This window comes from Panthera uncia, assembly GCF_023721935.1.
Source record: "Panthera uncia isolate 11264 chromosome B3 unlocalized genomic scaffold, Puncia_PCG_1.0 HiC_scaffold_2, whole genome shotgun sequence".
Classification (NCBI taxonomy): Eukaryota; Metazoa; Chordata; class Mammalia; order Carnivora; family Felidae; genus Panthera; species Panthera uncia.
The window spans coordinates 3563790-3586487 of record NW_026057583.1 but is presented as its reverse complement, the minus strand read 5'-3'; the positions used below and the strand labels follow the sequence as shown (position 1 = coordinate 3586487).

The 22698-nt window shown below is 44.4% G+C and overlaps 1 protein-coding gene across 1 annotated transcript in view; it reads right to left on the bottom strand.

The window, feature by feature from the left end:
• ADAMTSL3 (ADAMTS like 3) overlaps window positions 1–22698 on the bottom strand; it is a 349469-nt gene that overhangs the window by 77993 nt on the left and 248778 nt on the right. The window contains 4 exon segments of the mRNA XM_049614336.1: window positions 5472–5651; window positions 5731–5826; window positions 5828–5924; window positions 20399–20528. Of these exon segments, the coding sequence (XP_049470293.1) occupies window positions 5472–5651; window positions 5731–5826; window positions 5828–5924; window positions 20399–20528 (503 nt within the window).

Here is a 22698-nt window from a genome sequence, read left to right as displayed (position 1 = left end):
CTCCACCTGTCTCACCTTCTTCCATTTCTTTGCTGCAACCTAATCTCAAGCCACGTAAGACCGCCAAGCTCATAACCTGTGCCTTTGTGTGCACTCTTGTCACTGCCTGGACCCCCTTTGTCTCATTTCCACCCGGCCTGCACTCAGCCTCTAAGACCCAGTTTTACACCCGCATCTTCTGCAACACTTTCCTGGGACCCACGCAGACCCAGATGTTTCCCCTCGATTCTTCACACACTTCTGTAGATGGGAGCCCTTTACTGGCTTGTCAGTCACAATTTTTTGGATCTGCCTCATTCAACTGTGAGCTCATGAAGACCACGTTCTTGGCTGTCCCAGGTCCCCAGTGCCCAGGGTAATCGATACAGCAGTGTGTGGTCAATGTCTGCTGGTGAACTGATCAGGCATGTCCAATTTAGAAGAAGCTTTTATAAATCTCTTTATTTTAGTCAACAAGTGTTTTCCAAGCACCAAGTGGAATACATATATGCAGAGATGGCCCTTCCCCTCTGGCATCTACAACCTAGTCCAGAAAATAAGGAATATTCAGGAGTGTGTGTGTGTGTGTGTGTGTGTGTATTATTTAACATAAATAGAACAGAGAGAAGTATATGGACTTGAATGCACTGGGTATATTTCAAGTGGGTCAAAATGTAAGAACAAACTACCATATTAAGTCTAAAAAGACATTACTATTCAAGTAGAAGAGTGGTGATGTACAAAATTATTAATATTAAGAAACACATAATGAATACTACATAATAAAAAGAGGAAAAGGAAGATTTTAGAATAAACCTTGTAAGCTGGAATAGTCTTCTATTCATAGAAGGAATACCTAATGTATTTAGATTAATCACCTTGGATCAAGATCAAACTAATCCTGAAGGATATGACTGATAGAATGGATTTCCATCTAGAGAGAAGATATTAACTAGCTTTACCAAACACCAATTATGAAGATAAAAATAAAGAACACCTTAGAGAAGCCCAAAAGGTTCTTAAGCTTTTTGAAAGAGTCCAGACGTTGGAACTTCTTTTATTTCTTTTTTAATTTTTTTAATGTTTATTTATTTTTGAAAGAGAGAGAGAGACCAAGAGAGCGTGCAAGCAGGGGAGGGGCAGAGAGAGAGGGAGACACAGAATCCGAAGCAGGCTCCAGGCTCCGAGCTGTCAGCACAGAGCCCGACTCGGGGCTCTAACCCACGAACAGTGACATCACGACCTGAGCTGAAGTCAGATGCTTAACTGAGCCACCCAGATGCCCCCAGACATTGGAACTTCTTGAGATCACTACCATCCTAAGTAACTATCAACAAGCTGAAAGTGTCTCATTAATGAGAAGTGTGTGTGTGTGTGTGTGTGTGTGTGTGTGTGTGTGTGTGTAACCCTCTCATACAGTTGTGTGCTGCTAAATGCTTCACAAGTTCTTGGGGAGACAGCACTATAACATGTGCCGACTTCTGTGCGTGAATGCTTCCACCATGGCTGATTTCAAGCTATCAGCCAAGCACGAGTTAAGAGATGACAGCTGGTTCTCACAAGCTGGAATGGATGGGCCCCAACACACCACTGCTCTCATGAGTCACAGTTAATGAGTCTATTAAAAATTAGAATGCTGTATTTATAAATCCATGTGTCCAGGACATATCTTGAGCTGTTCTTTGTGAACGTTCTCATTAAAGAGATCTCCTTTATACTTGGCATATGGCTGTATTTCAAGAATTAAAGAGCTAGCAGACGTTGGTGGCTGAACACAGGAGCTGAAGAAGTCAGAGACGATCAGAAGTGTTGGAAAGATGGTGATATACTAACAAGAGACAGAAGCAAGGTGGGGAGGCGGTTGGGAATTAAGTGGTTGTCTCTTTGCTTTCCCAGGATGAAGGCACATCCTATTTGGACACCTGCAGACACCATACTGAATAGAGGGTTAGAGACTGTTCCTGGAGATAGGGAATTATTTATAGAAGTCAGAGACGAGGTCAGGACACAGAATCAGCTCTGGAGGAAAAATGCAGTGATATGCATCAAATATCTGATCAAATGTTGAGCTTTTTGGAGACTTGGAGGAAGACAAACCAGTAGACAAGATGTAGTTAGGTAAACAGGAAAAATGAAAAAAAAAAAAAAACAAAACACCAAGAAACATCATGAAGGAGAATGATGAAGGTAGACAAAATGGTCAAACGCTCCATCAAGATATAGAGGGTACACAATGAGGAACGGTTTCTGGATTTCAGTCAAGGAACGGATTTCAGCACGGGGTCTGCGGATCACAGAAATCTGCCGTTTGGGAAGACTGCCCCACGCAGGAGTCAATGCTCCCTTCTTACAACTCAGAATGCAGTGTGAGAGTCGAAGGCTTCTTTCTGCCTAACGCGTAGTTCAGATCTAAAAACCAACGAGCCAACGAACGAACAAAGCCCCAGCGGCCACGAATAGAGCTAGTGTCAGGGGAGAGGGCTGTTCTGGCTGCAGGCCGAGAGGTCTGGCTCGGTGAGAGATGGAAATCCTGGCATGGCTCCTGAGCCTTTCTGTGTCCAGGGTTAGTGGCCAGCTTCAGTGCAGAAAGGCCTTATCCAGAACCACAAGATGGATGGCTGCCCCCGAGTGAGCCAGCCTGTGGCACAAGGACTGGTCTGGCAGAAACCTTTGGGGAGGGTGGCGATTTTGGCATCACTCTCTGCCAAAACAAAGCAAGTCTGAGATGAGAGGGAATGTCTACTAACGGGAGACAAGCTGAACCCCGCAGGAAACCCAACACGTGCGCCTGACTGGGCCCGAGTCTGGATGCTGGCTTTTGGTTTCAGAGCCCGAGGCCGGCTCTGCCTTCCCGGGCACGTGAGCACACCCACCCTCGCTCTCGCAGGGAAGTCTAGAGATGCAGCTTTGGCTGGGAGCGGGACGAGGTCTTGCCTGTGCCTGCGCTGATCTCTTGCGGTGCCCATCAGCTTGCCCTTGCCCTGCCCAGGGGTTGCCTAGGAAACTGACGGGCCTCAGGTCCCAGCCAGCTCGAGTGGGTAGCCTTCTCTCCTGTCTCCCTTCCTCCCAGCAACAAGCCTCCCGATGAAAGATTTGCTTGTCTTCATTAGCAGGCTTGAGCTTTTCGAAAGGTCATCACTTCAACAGAAAGAACTCCGTGTTTCCCCCTGACTTTGCAAAGACTCTTGGGGAAGGGTATTTACCTGTTCAGAGCTTGCTGGGCCCCAGGACCTCACGGGTCTCATGGTCACTGGCCACAAGGACACTGTAGGCCGGACAGGAAAACATATGCATGCTCAGGAAGTAGCTCCCCAGGGAAATGCCATAAAACCTTGGGTCATTGTGAGTTCAAGCTGGGAAGTGCTGTGCGATTTCAGGGGCAGAAGACTTCACAGAAGAGGGAAGCTCGGGCCTGGATCCACGATTTGAGAGCGAGGACAAGAGCAAGGACCCGACGGGCAAGCACGACTGGACATAATAACGGTGTTACTTCAGTGATGCAGAACCGGGAGCAGCAAATTCACTGCTCACATCAAGAATGGACAGGAGAGGGACACACGCCCAGTCTCCACTCTAAAAGGCCAATGAGAAGAGCTTGTTCTAGAACACAAGATGGAACTGAGAAGGGCTGTCTGTTCTTAGGGAAAAGGAGAAAAGGGAGAAGCAGAAAGGTGTATTTTAGAGCATGGGAGGGGTTCTAGGTCCTCCCTGGCTGCATCCAAAACAAGGTGCCTGTTTTCTCCATGACCTCTGCTCACTTCCTGCCCTTCCCTTCCTGCCTTTTCCCCTCAGGTTAGGACAGCACTTGCCCAGAGAGACCATTACCCAGAGCCATTCCCACTTTGGACACAAACTCAAGGGCTGCACAACCCTGATAAGGATGAGGGGCAGGTAGGGAAACGCTTCTCCAGCTCTGATGTGCTTTACAACACTTGGAGAGCTTGTTGAGATGCAGATTCGGATCCTGAGGGCTGGCCTGGGGGCTGGGGGTGGGGGGCTCAAGATTCTTCATTTCTCAGGAGCTCCCAGCTTGTCAAGAGATGCCTGCGTGGTTGGATCTGGGCACCCTTAGTGTAGCCAGGAGATGAAGCATCACACAGTGCTGAGAGCTCTCTGCGCAAGTGCCCGGCCCTTCTGCCCCCTGCAGCTCTATCCCTAACCTCGTGGAGATGGTAACTGGGCCTTTGACCTCCTCCAAGGGGGAGCAGCAGGTCTTCACACCTGGGGCTCAGCTGGGTGACTGCCATCAATACTGTCTGCCCACCAGCCTCCCTAGACACCCTCCTGTCTAACACCTTAGCCCACTTCCCCCCGCCTGACCCAGTCTCAAAGGAATACTTCCACTCTTTCTTGTGGACAGAGGAGGGGAAACAAAGCAAGCCAGCTTTTACAGATGAAGATCCCCAGGGCAGATTCCTACCTGTCCTTCCCCGTCGCTAGCCTCGGAAAGATGCCTCGCCTGTAGCAGCCACATCTGTCCACCCAGACCCTGACTGTAGGAGGAAACGATTTTCCGGCCCCTCGTGTTTCTGACCTGCAACCTAGCAATTCATGGGGGAGAGTATTGGCCACTCGTTGGCTCTGGCTCCTTGGGAGTTGGACAGAGTGAGCACGGTCGCTGGATCCTGGGGCTCCTCCTGCAGACCCTGGAGGGACGGGTTTGTTTCTTGAGCATTTTCTGAGGGTTTAGGGAAACATGTATTGACGACTGTCAGTGGCCCAGATGAGGACAATGAGGGGTAGCTTGTCAATTAAGATAGTTTTTGAATACTGGCACTTAATTGAGCTAGACCGCTAAAACAAGGAACATACAAAGCCGGAGAACAAGCAGGCAGAGGTACTGCGAACCCACCCTATGCCAGAAGAATGTGCGCCCTCCCTCAGGAAGATGAGAAGGGTCCACTCTGCCAGGTGCTTCTGTCCTAACAGCTCACGTTAAGCTCACGGCAACCACTGCATTTAAATAACGGGAAATGGGGCTCAGACAGCTTAAGCACGCTGAACAAGGACGCCCAGTTTCCAGGCAACAGGGCTGGGAACCCATCGTGGGTCCACATGTCTGGAGCAAAACCCCTCGCTCTTGCACGAAAGACGTACGCCCTCGCACCAACCTTGGATCACACAAACGTGGCCTCGGATCCTAGCTCTACCCTTGGGAAAGTCACTCAATCCAAATGCGCCTCTGTTTCCTCGCCCACAGAAATGGAGGTGACGTCTGCTTCCTGCACCGTCGTGGGACGGCACGACCAGAGGAGTGTGACAGGCTTTGAGCCCAGCACGGGATTGAGGACTCAGGGAAGCTCAGCCGGGCCAGGGACTGCCCTTTCTTATTTGTTGAGACGGATTCTGATGTCAGAAGGCCCCTCTACCCCCACCGGAGGCCCCAGGATACACACCCCCAAATGCATGCCGCAGAATCTTGTGGGGGAAATAATTAGAGGCTGAAACAAAAAAGGGGGTGAAAAGGAAGTAAGGTTGGGGACAGCCCTTACCTTCGACCAGTCTCCCACCGTTAAATGTGGAGGACAGTCTGTTCGGGCGCAGGACTTGTGAGAAGACGCCTTGGGTCCTTGGCACAACTCATCGGAGAGATTCAAGAAGCCGCCGTCTGTTAACAGCTGCCGGCAGGCGACCCTTCGGTTCTGAGTCCCCCCGCCACAGGTCCTGGAACACTGAGGAGACGGAAGGAGGTGGGTCGGGGCTTGAACGGCCACGGGCGTGGCGGACCGTGGGGTCCCCGGTCTGCTGTACCTGCTGCCATTCCTCGATGTGCCAGCTAGGAGGGCAATCAAACTGACTGCAGGCTTGTAAAGCATGGGGCTTCTCATCCCTGCATTCCTCGGGGGGGGGCCGGGGACTCCCCCGGGTAGAGGCAGTGCACCTCCCGGGTCTGGATTCCGACGCCACAGGTAGCCGAGCAGGGCCCCCAAGAGCCGGTGTGCCACCTGTACCAAAACACAAGGGACGGGGGAGTTGAAGTGGCCGGTGAGACCACGTGCAACGGTCCGAGCATCAACGATCTCAAGTTCTTCTCTGGGCGCCCAGATTTCACACTCCATGCGCAGACCCGAGACCACAGCATCCCCACCGACAGATGGCGGTTAAAACACAGACATATAATATGCACAGGCAAGAAACGCGGGGAAAGTGTTTAAAGATTTTTACCCACTTGGGAAAGCCCAGAGGACAAAAGGAGCAGATTTCTCCCCGTTCTTAACATGCCACCATATATCAATAATAAAATCTTGGTTTTGTTTTGAATAGAGCCCCAAGGCAAGCATGATTCATATGGGTGTCAGAAGACATTTTAAATGCTTAAGAGCACACTTCAGGAAATTTTCAGGGCACCTGGATTCATTATTTGGAATATCCCTAAGAAAATTCTTCTCTGTTAGGATTGGATTTACAACACGTACGTATAATGGGATTCCTTTCCAATAAGATCTTGGAAAAATCAGGTTTTCTCATGAAACATCTGTAAAAATGAAAACCCAGGGCAGCTGCTTTTGATACATATTTCCAAACTGCATTCAAGGAAGATTCTCTTGAATCTCAATTCACACTCCCGCTAGAAGCATGTGAGAGAGCGTGGTTTCTGTCACCCACACCGGACAGCATCCCTGCCAACCTGATGGGCGAACGACTGGACGTGATAGTTATCTTAATTTGGGGATATTTAATGATCAGCTAACGCAAATTTTTAACTAGTGGAGACATATCATAAGGAAACAATTTTAAAATGCTTACAATTGACATAAAAGGATGTTTGCTCCTAGGTGGTGGGTAATAGCAAAAAAACAAAAAAACAAAAAAGCCAATTTAATTAGATTTTATAAAATGGAATGAGACGATCTAAATATTTAACAATAAAGGGTAAGCTAAATAACTGTATATTCATGCAGCACAATGCTAGCAGCCATTTAAAAACAAAGTATAGTTATGGACATTGAAATAAATTCATGATACATGTTTATTAGAAAACAGGTAAAAAATACTGTATGAGCATATTGTTTTATGCATTTATAAATCATGCACAAAAAAGCCTGGATAATTATACATCAGAATGTTAACAGTGATGAGGTCTAAGTGATAGGATTTTTATTTTCTTTATTCTTGCTAGTATTTCCCCTGATTTTCCTTAAGATAAACATTCATTGTTAGAAAAAATAAGTTTAGTTCTTTGAAAAAAAAATAGTGTTTATCTAAGGGTGACTTTCAGTTTTTCTGATTTCTAATTTTCTATAATAAATATGTTTCACTTGTGCAAATAAGAGGAAAAATACAAAATGAAAATTATGCGAGACAAATGCAATGGGACAAAAAGATGAAAACTTTCATTTATGAAGGCAAGGTTCACAATGAAGATATAATAATCATAAAAGTATGAAGACTGAATAAAAAGTATAAATATACATGTAAAATACAGCTGTTAGATATAAGGAAAATAGAAGGATAAGTAATAAAAAATTTTTAAACCTATAAAATACTTCTCTAAGCCCCTGGTATATCAAGAAGGCAAACTTTAAATAAGAATATAGAAAATTTAGTGACACATTTAGAAGGCTTGATGACGTAGATAACTTTGGGGGAAATTACAAAAAGTTTTATTCAAGATTGGGACTAGATCCTGTTAATTTTGTGGTTGAGTTTCTACAAATTTTCAAGAAACAGGAGAATTCCCATGTTATTTTAAAAGTTCCAAAGTAAAAAAGAAGATTAAAATATTCTCATGCATCACAAAGATAGGAAAAAGCTTGAGCACAAAATCTGCAAATATACATAAAGGAAAGAGTTTTACATGTAACGATATATTCTAAATCCTAAATAAAAGAGAAGTATAAATCCCAAGTAAAAGAGAAGTTAATCAAAGGATTACAATACTAACAGTACATACTGTGGACTGAATGGTTGTATCCCTCCCCCAAATTATTTGAAGTCCTCAATTTTAATGTGATGGTAGTTGAAACTGGGACTTTAGGAGGTAATCAGAGTTAGATGAGGTCATGAGGTGGGGGCCTCATGATGGGATCAGTGGCCTTATCAGAAGAGAAACCAGAGTTCTCTCTCCCTCTCTCTCTCTCTGTCTCTCTCTCTCTCTGTCTCTCTCTCTCTCTCTCTCTCTTTATCTCTCTCTCCAACAGGAGGACACAGAAAAAAGGCAGGTGTCTTCAAGCTAGGAAGAGAGCTCTCATCAGAACTGTGCCCTTTCCAGCACCTTGATCTTAGACTTGCCAACCTCCAGAACTGTGAGAAAATAACTTTTTGCTTAATCTATCCAATCTATGACATTTTGTTATCACAGCTTGGGCTGATTAATATAGCATGCTTTTTTTGACCACGGTGGAACCATATTAGACAATCCCAATACTTAGAAATAATCATCTAAATTACTCATGGATCAAAGAAGAAATCATAATGGAAATTAGACAGTATGTTTTAGATACTTGCTAATAAAAATACAAAGTGCTAAAACCTGTGGAATGCAGCTAAAGCCATGATTAGAAGAAAATCAATAGCCTTAAATGAATATATTAAAAAGAAAGGCTTAAAATCATAACCTAAGTAGCCATTTCAAAGAAGTTAAAAAAAAGAACGGTAAATTAAACCCCCCCCCCAAAAAGTAGGAGAGGTACAAAATACATGAGAACAGATACGAATGGACCAGAAAACAAAGTTACCCCTTCAAAAGACTAATAAAATTGATAAACTCATGGTGATTTAGGAAGAACAAAAAGATAATCCATAATTACCAACAAAAGGAATTTAAGAGGGGATCTCAAAGGCATTAAAAATAAAGAGTACGGGCACGTGGGTGGCTCAATCAGTTAAGTGTCTGACTTCAGCTCAGGTCACGATCTCATGATTCATGAGGTTGAGCCCCATGTCAGGCTCGGCACTGACAGTGCAGAGCCTGCTTTGGATCCTCTGTCTCTCTGTCTGTCTGTCTGTCTCTTTCTCTCTCCCTCTCTCAAAAATCAATAAGCATTAAAAAAATAAAATAAAAATAAAGAGAATAAGTGTGTAATGGAAAACACTATATGTCAATAAATTAAAAAATTTACATAGACTGAAAATATTCCTACAAAAACCGACTTACCAAACTAACACATAAATGGAGAGAAATATGAATAGTTCTATATCTATTAGGTTAAATTTGTAATTTAAAATACTTAAAAAATAAGCTCAAGTGTCAGCTTCCTTGGAGAAATTCTACTAAACATTTAATGCATAAATATTCCAACCTTATATAAATTCTCCAGAAATAGAAAAAGAGGGAAAACTTCCTGACTCATTTAGGTCAATGTCACTCACAAACACAGATGTATAAATCCTAAACAAAATATTACCAATGAAATGATAAATAAATATTACATCATGACCAAGTTGGGATTATTCCTGGAAGGCAAAGTGGCTTCCATCTTGGCTAATCAATCAGTCTTTTTGATATTAACAAAACATAGGAGAGAAATCATGTGATAGTTTCAATAGAGGGTGAAAAACAGTTGATAATTGCACCAATATTCATGATTGAAAACTTTCTTAATCTGAATAAGTGCATCCAAAAAAGCAAATGGTAGTGGTGGGGGCAGTGGAGGAGAATAGAGCAAGATATCTGCATCCTTCTCTCTTTAAAAAAAAAGGCAGTAACAGTTAATGAAAGACATAAGGCTCAAGCTAATTTCCCATACAAAATAAACATCTCAGTAGACCATAAATCAAATGGAAACAGTGCTGAAGTGGACTAAGGTTATCCAGGTTTAGTGGATGCCAGGATTGAAAACTTGCCATAACAGCCGGGAGTTCAATTTCTATGGGGAAAGTAAACAACTGGCACCACAGTGAGGGGGGGGTGACAGAAGCTAGGCTCATTTCTAGAAACACAGTGGGCAAGACTCCCTGACCCATAGCTGAAGGCTGAAGAAAAGTAGCCTGTGTGTGTGGTTGAAATTGATCAGCTGTCTGGGATAACATAAAAGAATGGAGATAACTGGAGCCTGGTTACTGAGCCAAACTGTCATATAATCTGGGAAGGGTTCTGCAAAATCTCACCTGGAATCAGAACCTAAAGGAAGCAATATGAGACCTGGTTCTGATCTGAGGCTCTTGGGGAGAGGTATTTATTCAGGTAAGCCAAAAACTGCAGAGAACACATAACTCCCATTCAATATGAGCTTGCAAACCAAAAGGTCCAAGGAGAAAAAAAATTAATGACATGAAAGCGAGCAGACACACTCAACAGATGACAGAATTCTCCCCTAAAGAAATAGAAATAACAATAGCACTACTTGTATAGCATGTGCTATTTCCCACATTTGGTTTTAATATAATACTCACTTTATCTTTATAGTGTCTTAAAAAACTTTAATGTAACTATGTTGGGTTTTTTTTTTTTTATTCTTAGGGGCTAATAATGATCCAGGAAATAGCAGACTGATTGCATATGCTTCCTTCTGTTTCCTTCCACCCACACTCCCAAAAATACCCACTAAAAAGAGAGCAAAGGGATAAAAGTGGTGTCAAACAAAGGCATATAACCACAAAGACAAAGAGACTATCAGAGATGCATTTGAAACATTTTGTAAGCCGGAGAGAAGATGGAAAGTGATGTTTAACTTAGCAGCCTGGAGAACTCTGAAAACTAAGCCGGTATTTGTGGGAAAGTCCAAAAGCAAGAAGCCATGAGAAGATCAGACACAACATATGTCTAAAACTGGGGCATAGCTGAAGCTAAAATTCACTGAAAGTGATTCACTTAAAGTCTATATAAACCTCTATATGAAATCCTTTTGCATGTCTGAGGCATGAAGGCGATTTATTCTCCCACACCCGACAGAGGGTCGAGGGACTTACTTAAGGACTTGGCAAAGAGCAAAAAGTGGGGGACTGTACTAAGAATGAGGAATAAGTGAGGATCTACGTATTGCCAGGTGAACCATTAGAGTTCTTCTGTCCTGGCTCAGAGAAAATACTTCCAGTCAGACTTGTATCCTTTTCCCATGCAGACAAAAGGCTGGAGAAATCCTCACTAGAAACATTAACCAGCTACACAAAAACAAACTCAAAATGGATGAAAGACCTAAATGTAAGACAGGAAGCCATCAGGAGAAAGCAGGTAAAGACCTCTGTGACCTTGGCCGCAGGAACTTCTTACTCAACATGTCTCTGGAGGCAAGGGAAACAAAAGCAAAAATGAACTATTGGGACCTCATCAAAATAAAAAGCTTCTGCACAGTGAAGGAAGCAATGAGCAAAACTAAAAGGCAACTGACAGAATGGGAGAAGATACTTGCAAATGACATATCAGATAAAGGTTTAGTATCCAAAATCTGTAAAGAACTTAACACCCAAAAACCAAAATAATCCAGTGAAGAAATGGGCAAGAGACATGAATAGACACTTCTCCAAAGAAGACATCCAGATGGCCAACCGACACATGAAAAAATACTCAACATCACTCATCATCAGGAAAACACAAATCAAAACCACAGTGAGACACCACTTCATACCTGTCAGAATGGCTAACGTTAGCAACTCTGGCAACAATAGATGTTGGCGAGGATGCGGAGAAAGAGGATCTCTTTTTGCACCACTGGTGGGAATGCAAGCTGGTGTATCCACTCTGGAAAACCGTATGGAGATTCCTCAAAAAATTAAACTACCCTCTGACCCAGCAATTGCATTACTAGGTATTTATCCATGCGATACAGGTGTGCTGTTTCAAAGGGACACATGCACCCCAATGTTTATAGCAGCACTATACACACACACACACGCGCACGCACACACACACAATGGAGTATTCCTCGGCAATCAAAAAGAACGAAATCCTACCATTTGCAACTACGAGGATGGAACTAGTGGGTATTATGCTAAGTGAAATTAGTCAGAGAAAGACAAAAATCCGATGACTTCACTCATATGAGGACTTTAAGATACCAAACAGATGAACATAAGGGAAGGGAAGCAAAAGTAATATAAAAACAGGGAGGGGGATAAAACATAAGAGACTCTTAAATATGGAGAACAAACAGATGGCTACTGGAGGGGTTGTGAGAGGGGGGATGGGCTAAATGGGAAAGGGGCACGAAGGAGTCTACTCCTGAAATCACTGTTGCACTATATGCTAACTAACTTGGATGTAAATTTAAAAAATAAATAAATTAAAAGATATTCAATAAAAAAAGAAAAAAAGAAACATTAACTAGCTTGAGAGCAAAAATCAAATTCAGAAGGTCTCCCTATGAAACAGCCCATCTAGATCACTCTAGAGTGAAGCCTACCACTCAACAAATTCTGTCCATATACACAGGGCTTCCAATCTGCCTTTTTAAATACATCATACTTAAATGAATAGTCAAGGAACATAAAATATTTAATTAAAACATCTAAGAAAAAAGAAACCAAAACAGGCATACAGGAGAAAACAGACAGAATGCAAGGTACAGAAGAAAACAAAATATAAAATAAAACTTCATAATTCATATTCTCAAGAAACAAAGATACTGTATTCACGAAATGAAAACAGGATGTTGTTTTAAAAGGTACTAGGAACCTAAAGAGAACCAAAAAGACTTGTGTAAATTAAAAATAACTAAATAAAAGTGTAACCAATCAATTGAGAAATAGAAGTAAAGATAACTCTCAAAAAGTAGGAATAGAAGAAATGCAAAGTTGGGTCAGTTCAGAAAGTCCAACATTATACAATGGGAGGTTCATTTAAAAAGCAGAAGAAAAGAATAACTCGAGAAAATTTCCCAAAATGGAAAGAAGTATTAGGATTTTAAAGCCCCTCCCAATTTCCCAGCACAAAAGATAACAATGAGCTACGCCAAAGCATATGACGTTGTTCCACTGTCTTCCAGAGGTAATAAAACAGGTCTGCGCGGACGATGAGGGATCTACGTGGCAAAGCAGTTCTCAAAGCAGCACTGGATGTTAGAACTCAGTGAATGGAGCAATGCTTCAAGAAATTGTTTGGAGGACGCCTGGGTGGCTCAGTCAGCTAAGTGTCCGACTCTGGATTTCAGCTCAGGTCATGATCTCAGAGTCCTGGCATCCAGCCTCGAGTCAGGCTCAGTATTGGGCATGGAGAATGCTTGATCTTCTCTCTCTCCCTCTCTCTCTACCCCTCCCCTAATTGCTCACACACATGTGCTCTCTTGCTCTCTCTGTGTCTCAAAAAAAATTTTTTTTGAGAGAAAATGATATGCAACTTTGAAATCTACACCCAGGCAAAAGATTAAAGTGTAATAGAACATTTCCAGATATTCAAGAGCAAAAATTTAATCCCTAGCTTCCTTGGGAAGCTCCTGGATTTATGTGCTCCAACAAAAAATAGTGAACAGCCTAAGAAAGAGGAAAGCGTGGAACATGAAGGGTGGAAAACAAAGAATCCAATGTAAAAGAGATGCAAGTAACCTTCAATATGAGAGTGAAAGGACACAAAAGCTGTTTAGGAAGGAGCAACCAGTCCAATTTGGAGCAGGAAGAGGAAGTGCTCTGAGAGGGATATCCCCAAGAAAATGATGTAACAGAATACATGATGTATTTGAATGCACTGCAAAGATAGTTAAACCCTGGTAGATATTTTGAGAATAAATTAATGATAGGATCATAGGAACTAAGAAAACAAACCAAAAAAAATGAAGGCAATTATAAACTCCAGAGAAAACAAAAATGAAAATGCACCCATAGTAAAATATTAAATGTTTCATTCCCCCTTTTTTAAGAACAGCTTTATTGACATATACTTTATATAACTTAAAATTTACCTTTTTATAATGTCGCAAAGTTCCTTTTAAGAAACAGATCCTGCCTAGTCCTGGGCCCTTTTAGATACTAAAAGCCTCACTATGGTGGAACATCTGACCATGATCCAACAGATAAGCATATGACTTGAGCTGCTTATAATGAAGTGGACATACTGTGAGACTGAGCCCCATGTGGGGCTCTGCGCTGACAGTATGGAGTCTGCTTGGGATTCTCTCTCCCTCTCTCTCTCTGCCTCTCTGCTGCTCACGCTCTATATCTCAAAATAAATAAAAAAGAATTAATTCTAGGTTTCTCATTGGTTCTTCTTTAATGTTTATTTACTTTTGAGAGGGAGAGAGTGAACACAAGTAGGGGAGGGGCAGAGAGAAAGGGAGACATGGAATCTGAAGCAGGCTCCAGGCTCTGAGCTGTCAACACAGAGCCCAATGTGGGGCTGGAACTTACATACTGAGAGATCATGACCCTCGCCAAGGTTGGCCGCTTAACCAACTAAGCCAGCCAGGCATGCCTCTAATTGGTTCTTTTTAAGACTCACCTATTCTTACCACATTTCTGCCTATGTCTATCTTGTAATTTCCAGTTCTTCACATGGATGTTATTTACCAATTTATATCACCAAAGATCTTAGTAATATTTAAAGTCTTTTTTGGATTGTTCTGGTATTTTGATTTCTTCTGGAGTGAATTCACCTTTCAGCTGCTGATGCCAGTGACTATCTTCATTAGCATTAGATTTCTTCATGTGCTTTGGAATTTCATTTTGCAGGCTCAACGTGGAGGAAGGTTTCTCTTTCCTCATCTCCCTTTATCCTTTTCTCTGACCCTTAACCCTTCTCTGTCTACAGTTTTGCTTGTCTCCATCTAGCCCTCCAGGATCTCCAGTCTGGAACCAAGTCTTGCGTGGACAACATGGCACAAAAGCACTGCAAGGGCACTGGGGGTCCAACCACTGAGCTAACATGTAATCTGGGCTTGTATCATTGTGTCTGTCCTCTGTCTCCCCAAGCACACAGCCTTCACACAACGGCTTCAGGCTGTGCTCAGCAGCACTTTTTTTCCTGCAAAGAAGCAGTGGAGGTGGCTCCTTCTTCATCAATCAAAAGGAAGGTATTCAGTCCCTCCTCTCCATAGGCACTGAATTCTCACGTACCCCAACGGCTTTGCAGCCTCAAGCCCTCAAGAACCACGGGTCTGTTTCCACTCATCACTTCACACTTCCGTCCCTTTCCTGGCCCAGATAGTTCTTTTCATGACTTTCCCCTGGGTATATTGTTTTAATTTCCCTGTTCTTATACAGCATCGATCATCAATCTGTATTTGGAACAGAATGTAAAATTAAAACACCATCTCCGTTGGAAACCTATTAATTAGAATGTGAGTTTAGATATAAATTTCCAGTAGCTTTCGAGGTGAGGGCAATCACCAACAGTAGATATATACATCACATTTTGATGATAATTGAGCCACATCGGTAAGTAACTAAAAGGACATTGTCTCACTATAATTCGGCTTAGATGTATAGCTTATTTGGAGTGACTTCGGATATTCATCTTTCAAGAAAGTATGGAGCTGGAAGAATCCACCAGAGGCACAAGGGACTGGAAATGAAACCTCTGTTATTCAAGAAATGGGTAGCGGTTTCTTCTTAACAGACAATGGGCTAAATACAGAATTTTTTTCAAGCTCAAGAACTGGGTAACAAGTAGGTGGAGGAACACATCCCTCTTGCCTCTTGCTTTCTGATCTCCCTCCCTAGCAGTGCTGACTGCTGTCAGAGAAGAAAGCCTTCCTCAGATGAGTGGGACCATTATGTAACCCTGCCTGTTTCTGCAAGCTGCTGGCTCGCTCCTGGAAAAAGCAAACTCCATAAATAGCAGCCACTCAGCAGTTATAGCATAGACCAGGGGGAGTAACCCCATAAGAGCAAATAAACATACAACACCCCACCTTGGAGAGTCTAGGCTAATACATCAAATGCATTTGCCTTTGGGTAAATAAAGATCCACTGACTGTCCAACACAATCTCAGTGGTAAGTTCCACCCTGGGGTGATATTTTACTGCTATTGCCCTTGGAGTCAGTAAATATTTGTGTGGAAAATATTACGCAACACCCTGTTCCTGTTATTCCTACACCACTGGTTTCTAGAACCTAAAACATTTTTGCAAACTTACCTTTACTTTGGCACCGACCCTTTGTCTCTGCTGGGCTTTTTCCAACATAACTCTCAACGCTCGAAAAGTTTATTAAATTTGCAATTTTGAAGCGAGGAAGAGTGTTTCCCTTCACATAAAAACAGACTCTTAATTTTGCAAAGAGGCCAAGACATATCGCGTGCTCTATTATTCCTAGCTTGGAAGCTCTGTGGGCAAGAAGTGGCCGGAGAAGATAACGTGCAATCATTGTTGCTGAGGCACAGCAAAGAGGGGACAGAGGCTCTGCTGCGCACAGGGCACACCAGCGTGCGTCCCTCAGCAGCCTTAAGAAACAAGGTCCGGACTTGTTCCTAAATCCTGCTCTGGCTCGGCGAGCAAAGAAAGAGCAGTACCGCAGACTGAGCTCAACCCTGCCGGGACCTCCCGGGCAGGTCAGGGGAAGGCTGTTGTTCTTAGAACGGAAATGAGCCCTGAGCATTTCACTACTCATGAGTAGACCCGAGGGTCTAGGCATAGTTCTGAAGATGTGAGTGAAAAATGCAACCTGAAAGCGCCCTCTACAGTGAAAGGCTGGCACTGAAAGGACCTTGGGGGTCACAGTGTGCAGCATCTTCCATCATTACTCAGATGGAGAAGCTCAGCCCGGAGGGCTAGGCACCTTCTGAAACTGCCGGAGGGGGTCGAGCGGGGGTGCCGCCCCGACCCACCCCCGGTCCCCTCTCCACTCCTAAGAGCTCCCCTCTAACAAGGGTCTCAGATGAGGGTCCCACCTCTCATTCTATCGGACTTCATTACACCAGTGAGAAGCGATCGCTTCCCCGGGGAGAGAATAAACTTGTTTCATGGTAGAAAAGGGCTCCAGACAGCGGGCCTGGCATGTGCAAAGGTCTGAAGGCATGAACAAACATGAGCGTGGGTCATGGTGAAAATTCACCATGGCTGCTGAGGAAGTTCCTCTGCGTGTGTGTGCATGTGCACACGTGTGTGTGCACACGCCCGCAATGAGGGTGGTAGTGACAGGAGACAGGGTTCAAACCTAAAACCAGGGTCACAAAGGACTTTATAGCCTGTTGCGGATTGAACTGCTCCCCCCTAAAAGTTGTCGAAGCTTTGAGTCCTACTACCTGTAAATGTGACCTTATTTGGAAAGAGGGTCTTTGCCAATGATCAACTTAGATGATGTCATTAGAATGGGGCCCGATCCAATATGAGGGCTGTCCCAATAAAAAGGGGACATTTGGACAAAGAGACAAACAGGAGGAAGACAACACGGAAACACAGGGAGAACAGCATCTGTGAGCCAAGGAACGCCGGCGGCTACCAAGAGCCAGGAGAGAGACCTGGACCAGGTTCTCCCTCCCAGCCTCAGCAGGAGTCGACCCTGCCAGCACTTGATCTCAGACTCCCCAGCCTCCAGGACTGAGACAATACGTTCCTGCTGATTAAGCCCCCTAGTCTGAGGTAGTCCCAGGAGACTCCTCCGTAGGCCAAAGTAAAGAGTGTGGATTTTTAATCCCCAGGTGAGAAAAGGTGCTGAAAGGCTTCACCTGGGGGCTTGACACGGTCACCACGACTTAGAAAGATCTTTCAAGGTCATACACGGGCCCGTGGACCAGAGCAGGAAACACGAGAGGCAGGAGTTTATGCAGAAACTACTGAAACAGATCACGCAAAACACAGCTGAATGAGGGCAGGGGCAGTGAGGAATGGACAGGACAAGTTTATGAGATGTTAGGAGATAAATCAGCATGAATCATGTCCGTGTCACCAGAGGAGAAATGAAGCCAGAAAAGGCCACTTAACGTGAAGCCACTTTAAGAAGGACCTCAAATTTTAGGATAAATAGAATAAATAGAGGGAAATGTTTGATTTGGATTTAGTCTTTAAAAATCACACTAACACGTAAGGAATCGAGTTTTTACCTAACACTGAACCAAATGTAGGTGGCGACTGCAGTTGGGCAGACTCATTTGTAGAATGAAGACAGAATGGATTGTTCGGTATATTCATTTTTCCCCCTAAAAAAACTTGTACGAGGACCCACTAGGGCTGTCTTCACTTTCAGAGCAAGATCGGGAACCGGGTTGTTTTTACAACCGGTTTTTACAACAGTGGCCTCAGCCCCGCCCCCGACTCCTGTGCTGTGCAAACCCCTCCTGTTTCCATTTTCTGTTTAATTGTCCACCTGTCCACTTGTCCCCATGGCCTCACCTGCCAATGACTGGGCCTAGAAAGAAAAGACACAACTGGGTGAAGACTAACCTTATGTTGATGTGGAATGAGCGTTGAAAAAGACACAACCTTATGTTGATGTGGAATGAGACTTGAAACCAGAAATAAAGCACACTCCAAATCTGGGGGGTAATATTTTCTTCTTTTTACCCTTCTCTGTTTATGGCTGTGGAGCCGTGTGCTTCGCCAAACTGCACTCACCATTTAAACCTGGTATAAATTCCAAATCACTTTGTGTATAGTCCTCTTTCCAGAAAGACGGCTGGTGCAGAGAAAGGGGAGCTCGCGCCTGATTCCAACCTCAGGGGGAAAACATGTCGGGAGAGTAAAGTACGCTTCTTCCCCTCACTGTTTCCCCTTGTCCCTTACTCCAGGTCAGACAGACAGCCGTCCGCTTCCACCTACAGAGCCTCAGGGGAGGGATGTGTCAGGGAAGGAAAACAGAAACCCTGGCTTTTCCAAGACTGTCTGAGTCACTGGTTCCAACGGCTGAGAACCCTGGACAGGTGATTTGGATGTTGAGGGTTTATACAAATAGCATAAGTGCCATAGAAGTGGATGTGTGCTCAGAACAGCACATCCCCTTGATGTGCTCGATGCTCTTGGAAAGCTCTGGACACACTTTGCGAAGTGGGCACCCTGAGCAGGAGTTACAGCAGACCTTCCCCAAACCCCTCCTGTACGTACGTCTCTTCTGCAATCTTGGATGGTTCTACAACGCGGCAAGCCCAGGGTGGGCAGGGGTGGGGGAGAGCGGGGAAGCAGATTTCCCTGTGCTGTTTCTGGGCCTAGGTCCTAACTGCTTCCCAGCGGAGCACAGCAGAGCACAGCAAGATGGCTGGAACACAAGTCAGGAAGTCCCTGGCATCTCCTCGGCCTACGACGCAAGTCAGAAACACGGTAATGGGTACGAAACACTGTGCCTGGCTCTTCGCAGGGGTGTCCTCACCGAAGATGAAGCGCACACAGGGGCAGGCCCTCCTCCTGAGAGCGTGCAGGTCGGAGACGCAGATTCAGAAGGAAAGGGCCCACCCGTAGGATGGGGAGGGCTGGATTCCTAGGGTGCACTGGCTTATTCCGTCCCTACCCCATCACCCTCAGACCATCGAGGCAGGAGTTTTTACATCACAGCCAACACATTTCATGGGATCGATATGAGAAGGGTCAAGAGAATTCCAGAATCAGACTTATTTCCTGAATAGACATAAAATACACCTGTCCTTACGCCAGCCAGTATGGCCGGAGGAACACAATGACCTTCTTCAGTCACTTAGGGTCCTAGACGTAGCAAACTTGACTTTGGGGGCTAAAGGTGCCTCATTAGATGGGCGACACGTACCAAGAGGTGGTTCAGAGAATCTGGCAAAGAGGGAGGGGAGCTGCCTGGGAATAAGATATTACTCTTATCCCTATTTTATTGTCTAAAATATAGATATTTTGGGCAACTGATTCTTATCATGGAAGTATGACCAAGACAACAAAGGGTTGGGAGAGAAGAAGGAAAAAACTGGGGGTTGGATCCTGGAAGTTCTTGTGCAGGAAACTAATGCTGCTGAGTCAAAATCCTCTGCAGCCAGCAACACCTGGGGAGAGCACAACATGAGGAAAATCTACCCTCCCTTCCAAGAAACCTCCCCAGGGGGCGCCTGGGTGGCGCAGTCGGTTAAGCGTCCGACTTCAGCCAGGTCACGATCTCGCGGTCTGTGAGTTCGAGCCCCGCGTCAGGCTCTGGGCTGATGGCTCGGAGCCTGGAGCCTGTTTCCGATTCTGTGTCTCCCTCTCTCTCTGCCCCTCCCCCGTTCATGCTCTGTCTCTCTCTGTCCCAAAAATAAATAAAAAACGTTGAAAAAATAAATAAATAAATAAATAAAAATAAAAAAATAAAATAAAATAAAAAAAAAAAAAAAGAAACCTCCCCAGGATCTTCTACGGACTTAAGCTGGGAAGAAGATTAACTTTCAGGGTCAACCTTTCAGACCAAGGAAACCAAAAATAAGACAGCCTCACCTATTCTTTGGGGCTTACAAGATCACACCCCACAACCTACGATCTAAGGCAAGTCAGTGGGAAGGATAATACCCAACATGGGGTGAATTCTAGGTAACGAGTAGGCGATCGCTCAGTCATTCAACAAATACAGAACGCAGGCTAGGTGACCTACCTCGGGTGCACCTACAAGCCTCTGTGCACACGTGGGGGTCTCTGCAGGAGAGGGTGTTCCCTTCGGGGCAGTGTCCCAGGAGCGCAGGGCATCACGTACCTGGGTGGGCAGGGTTCCGGGTTGCAAGCCTGGCTCATCGGAGGAGGGCGGTGGACCATATCACACAAGGTGTCACTGACTGTCTGCTGGGTCTGGGTGTGTAAGCACACGGCTATCGCTTCTTGATGGCCTGGAGGTTGGGAAGAGGAAAAAAAATGCAAGTGACTCAGAATAACTCACTGTGGGGGGGAAAACAGGGTCTTGGGACTTCTTTAGCCATTGCCTTTTGAGTATATCGCTTGGCTGTGGGCTGCATTTCAGGGTGCGCGTGCAGACTGGGCATCTTTCAAAGGCTTCCAGTCTTTAATATTCTCTCAGTCACCTTTTCAACGCAGCACCACTACCCTCTCCGCCCAAATATACTCACCTTGAAACATGAAAGGACATCCCGACTCCCCGTCTACCTGCAGACTTACCTGTGTTCCCACTCCAAGTCCCCGCAACCGAACCACCCAAGCGTTCTCCAAACCACACACTAGTAGTTCCCGGAGAGGGATTTTCACGTCAGCCGCGAAAGAGTGACATTTTTTCTGTGTCACTGCACACGTGCTAACTTTGATGTACAATCCTTACTCCAGCGTTCATCATGGTCTGAACTCCTGTTCGCTATTACTATACTTCGTGATATTGCCACTGCCGGCAGAAACAACAGCAATACCTCCCATCGGGAAAGCGCTCTGGCGTGTATGAAGTGCTTTCGCAGGCACCGTTTGGGCCCACGGGAATCTTGGGAGGTCCAAAGAATGGTATCGTTATCTCCATCTCATTAATTTAATAATAAGGAAAACTGAGGCGTAGAGAGAAATTAAGGCAGCAAAAAATGGTAGACTCAAAACTAAAAAATAGAGGGGAGCGTGGGGGGCTCCGTCAGTTAAGCGTCCGACTTCGGCTCAGGCCATGATCTCACAGTTCGTGGGTTTGAACCCCGCGTCGGGCTCTGTGCTGACCGCTCAGAGCCTGGAGCCTGCTTCGGATTCTGTGTCTCCCTCTCTCTCTGCCCCTCCCCTGCTTGCGCTCTGTCTCTCTGTCTCTCAAAAATAAATAAACATTAAAAAAAGTTAGATTTCCTATCTCCTACGTGAGTGCTCTTTCTCTGTACTCCAGGGATTCCAAAATACAATACAGTCAACCGGTCAAGGCAGAGACTGCGCAAATAGGAGCCTCCACAGGCATGTTTTTCCTTTGAGGCCAGCCAGCTCTGTCCGACCCCAAAGCCCGCTTCCCAACCACTATTCTTTGTCTGTTGACACAAAAAGAATCACTGAAAAATCAGAACTGAGAACGAAATATAAATCAAAGTTTTGATGAAAAAAAAAAACAAATGAAAATTGCAACAGCAACGGACTATACTATTTGAAATATGCAAATGTATTCAGTTTCATGCAAGAATGTGTGTTCCATTATCTTTGAAGACTGTGGTTCTCCTTCCAAATGCCATGTCTCAATTCATCCGTTTTACAATATTTTACAGAATGCAGAATAGGCCAAAAGAATATATAAAATATACATGTGTGATGTGCAGTGCTTTCTGCTATGTTTTCTCCTTTCTCTAGTTGTAATCTTATGTTTCCGGCCATGGCAGGATGCAGTCTTAAACCTCCAAGGATCTCCCATGAACTACTTTTTAATAAACACTGGCTAACTTGAGATACAAAGGGGACACGGCTACAAAAATGTATTTTCCAAGGGCAGCCACAAGAGTATCTTCTATCCTACATACTCGACCTAAAGGCTTTTCACTTCAAGAGGCTTGATAAAACCTTTACCTTCAAAAGTAAACATAAAAAAATATCAGTTTGCTTCACCTTTTACTTGGCAAAATTTGGGTGACAATCATGATGTGTTTGGAAGCTATAAAACAAAGTGTTGAAATTATGGTGTAATTTTCCTAACAAATCCTTTTGGAAGCATGAAGCAACACCCTTCAATTCACACTTGACCTTCTAGAGTGTCATGATGAGAGGGTGTTTTTGGAGCAGAAATGGTATTCAAAGCCTTCGTCAAGAAATGAATTAATGATGGGGGGGAAGGGACTCTAAAAAGGGAAGTGGAGGCAATGAATGAACAGACACATTTCCTTCTGTTGAAGGTTAGAGTGAGTTGGGCTCCTTGTTCACAAGTCTTGACTGATTCAACAGGCCAAATAACATAATTCTCTCTCTCTCTCTCTCTACCTCTCTCTCTCTGTCTCTCGAAGAAATACCAAGAACAATGAAGAAATCTAGCCACTCTCTCTCTATCCCTTTCTTTCTCTCTCTCTCTAAGAAATACCAAGAACAATGAAGAAATCTAGTCTCTCT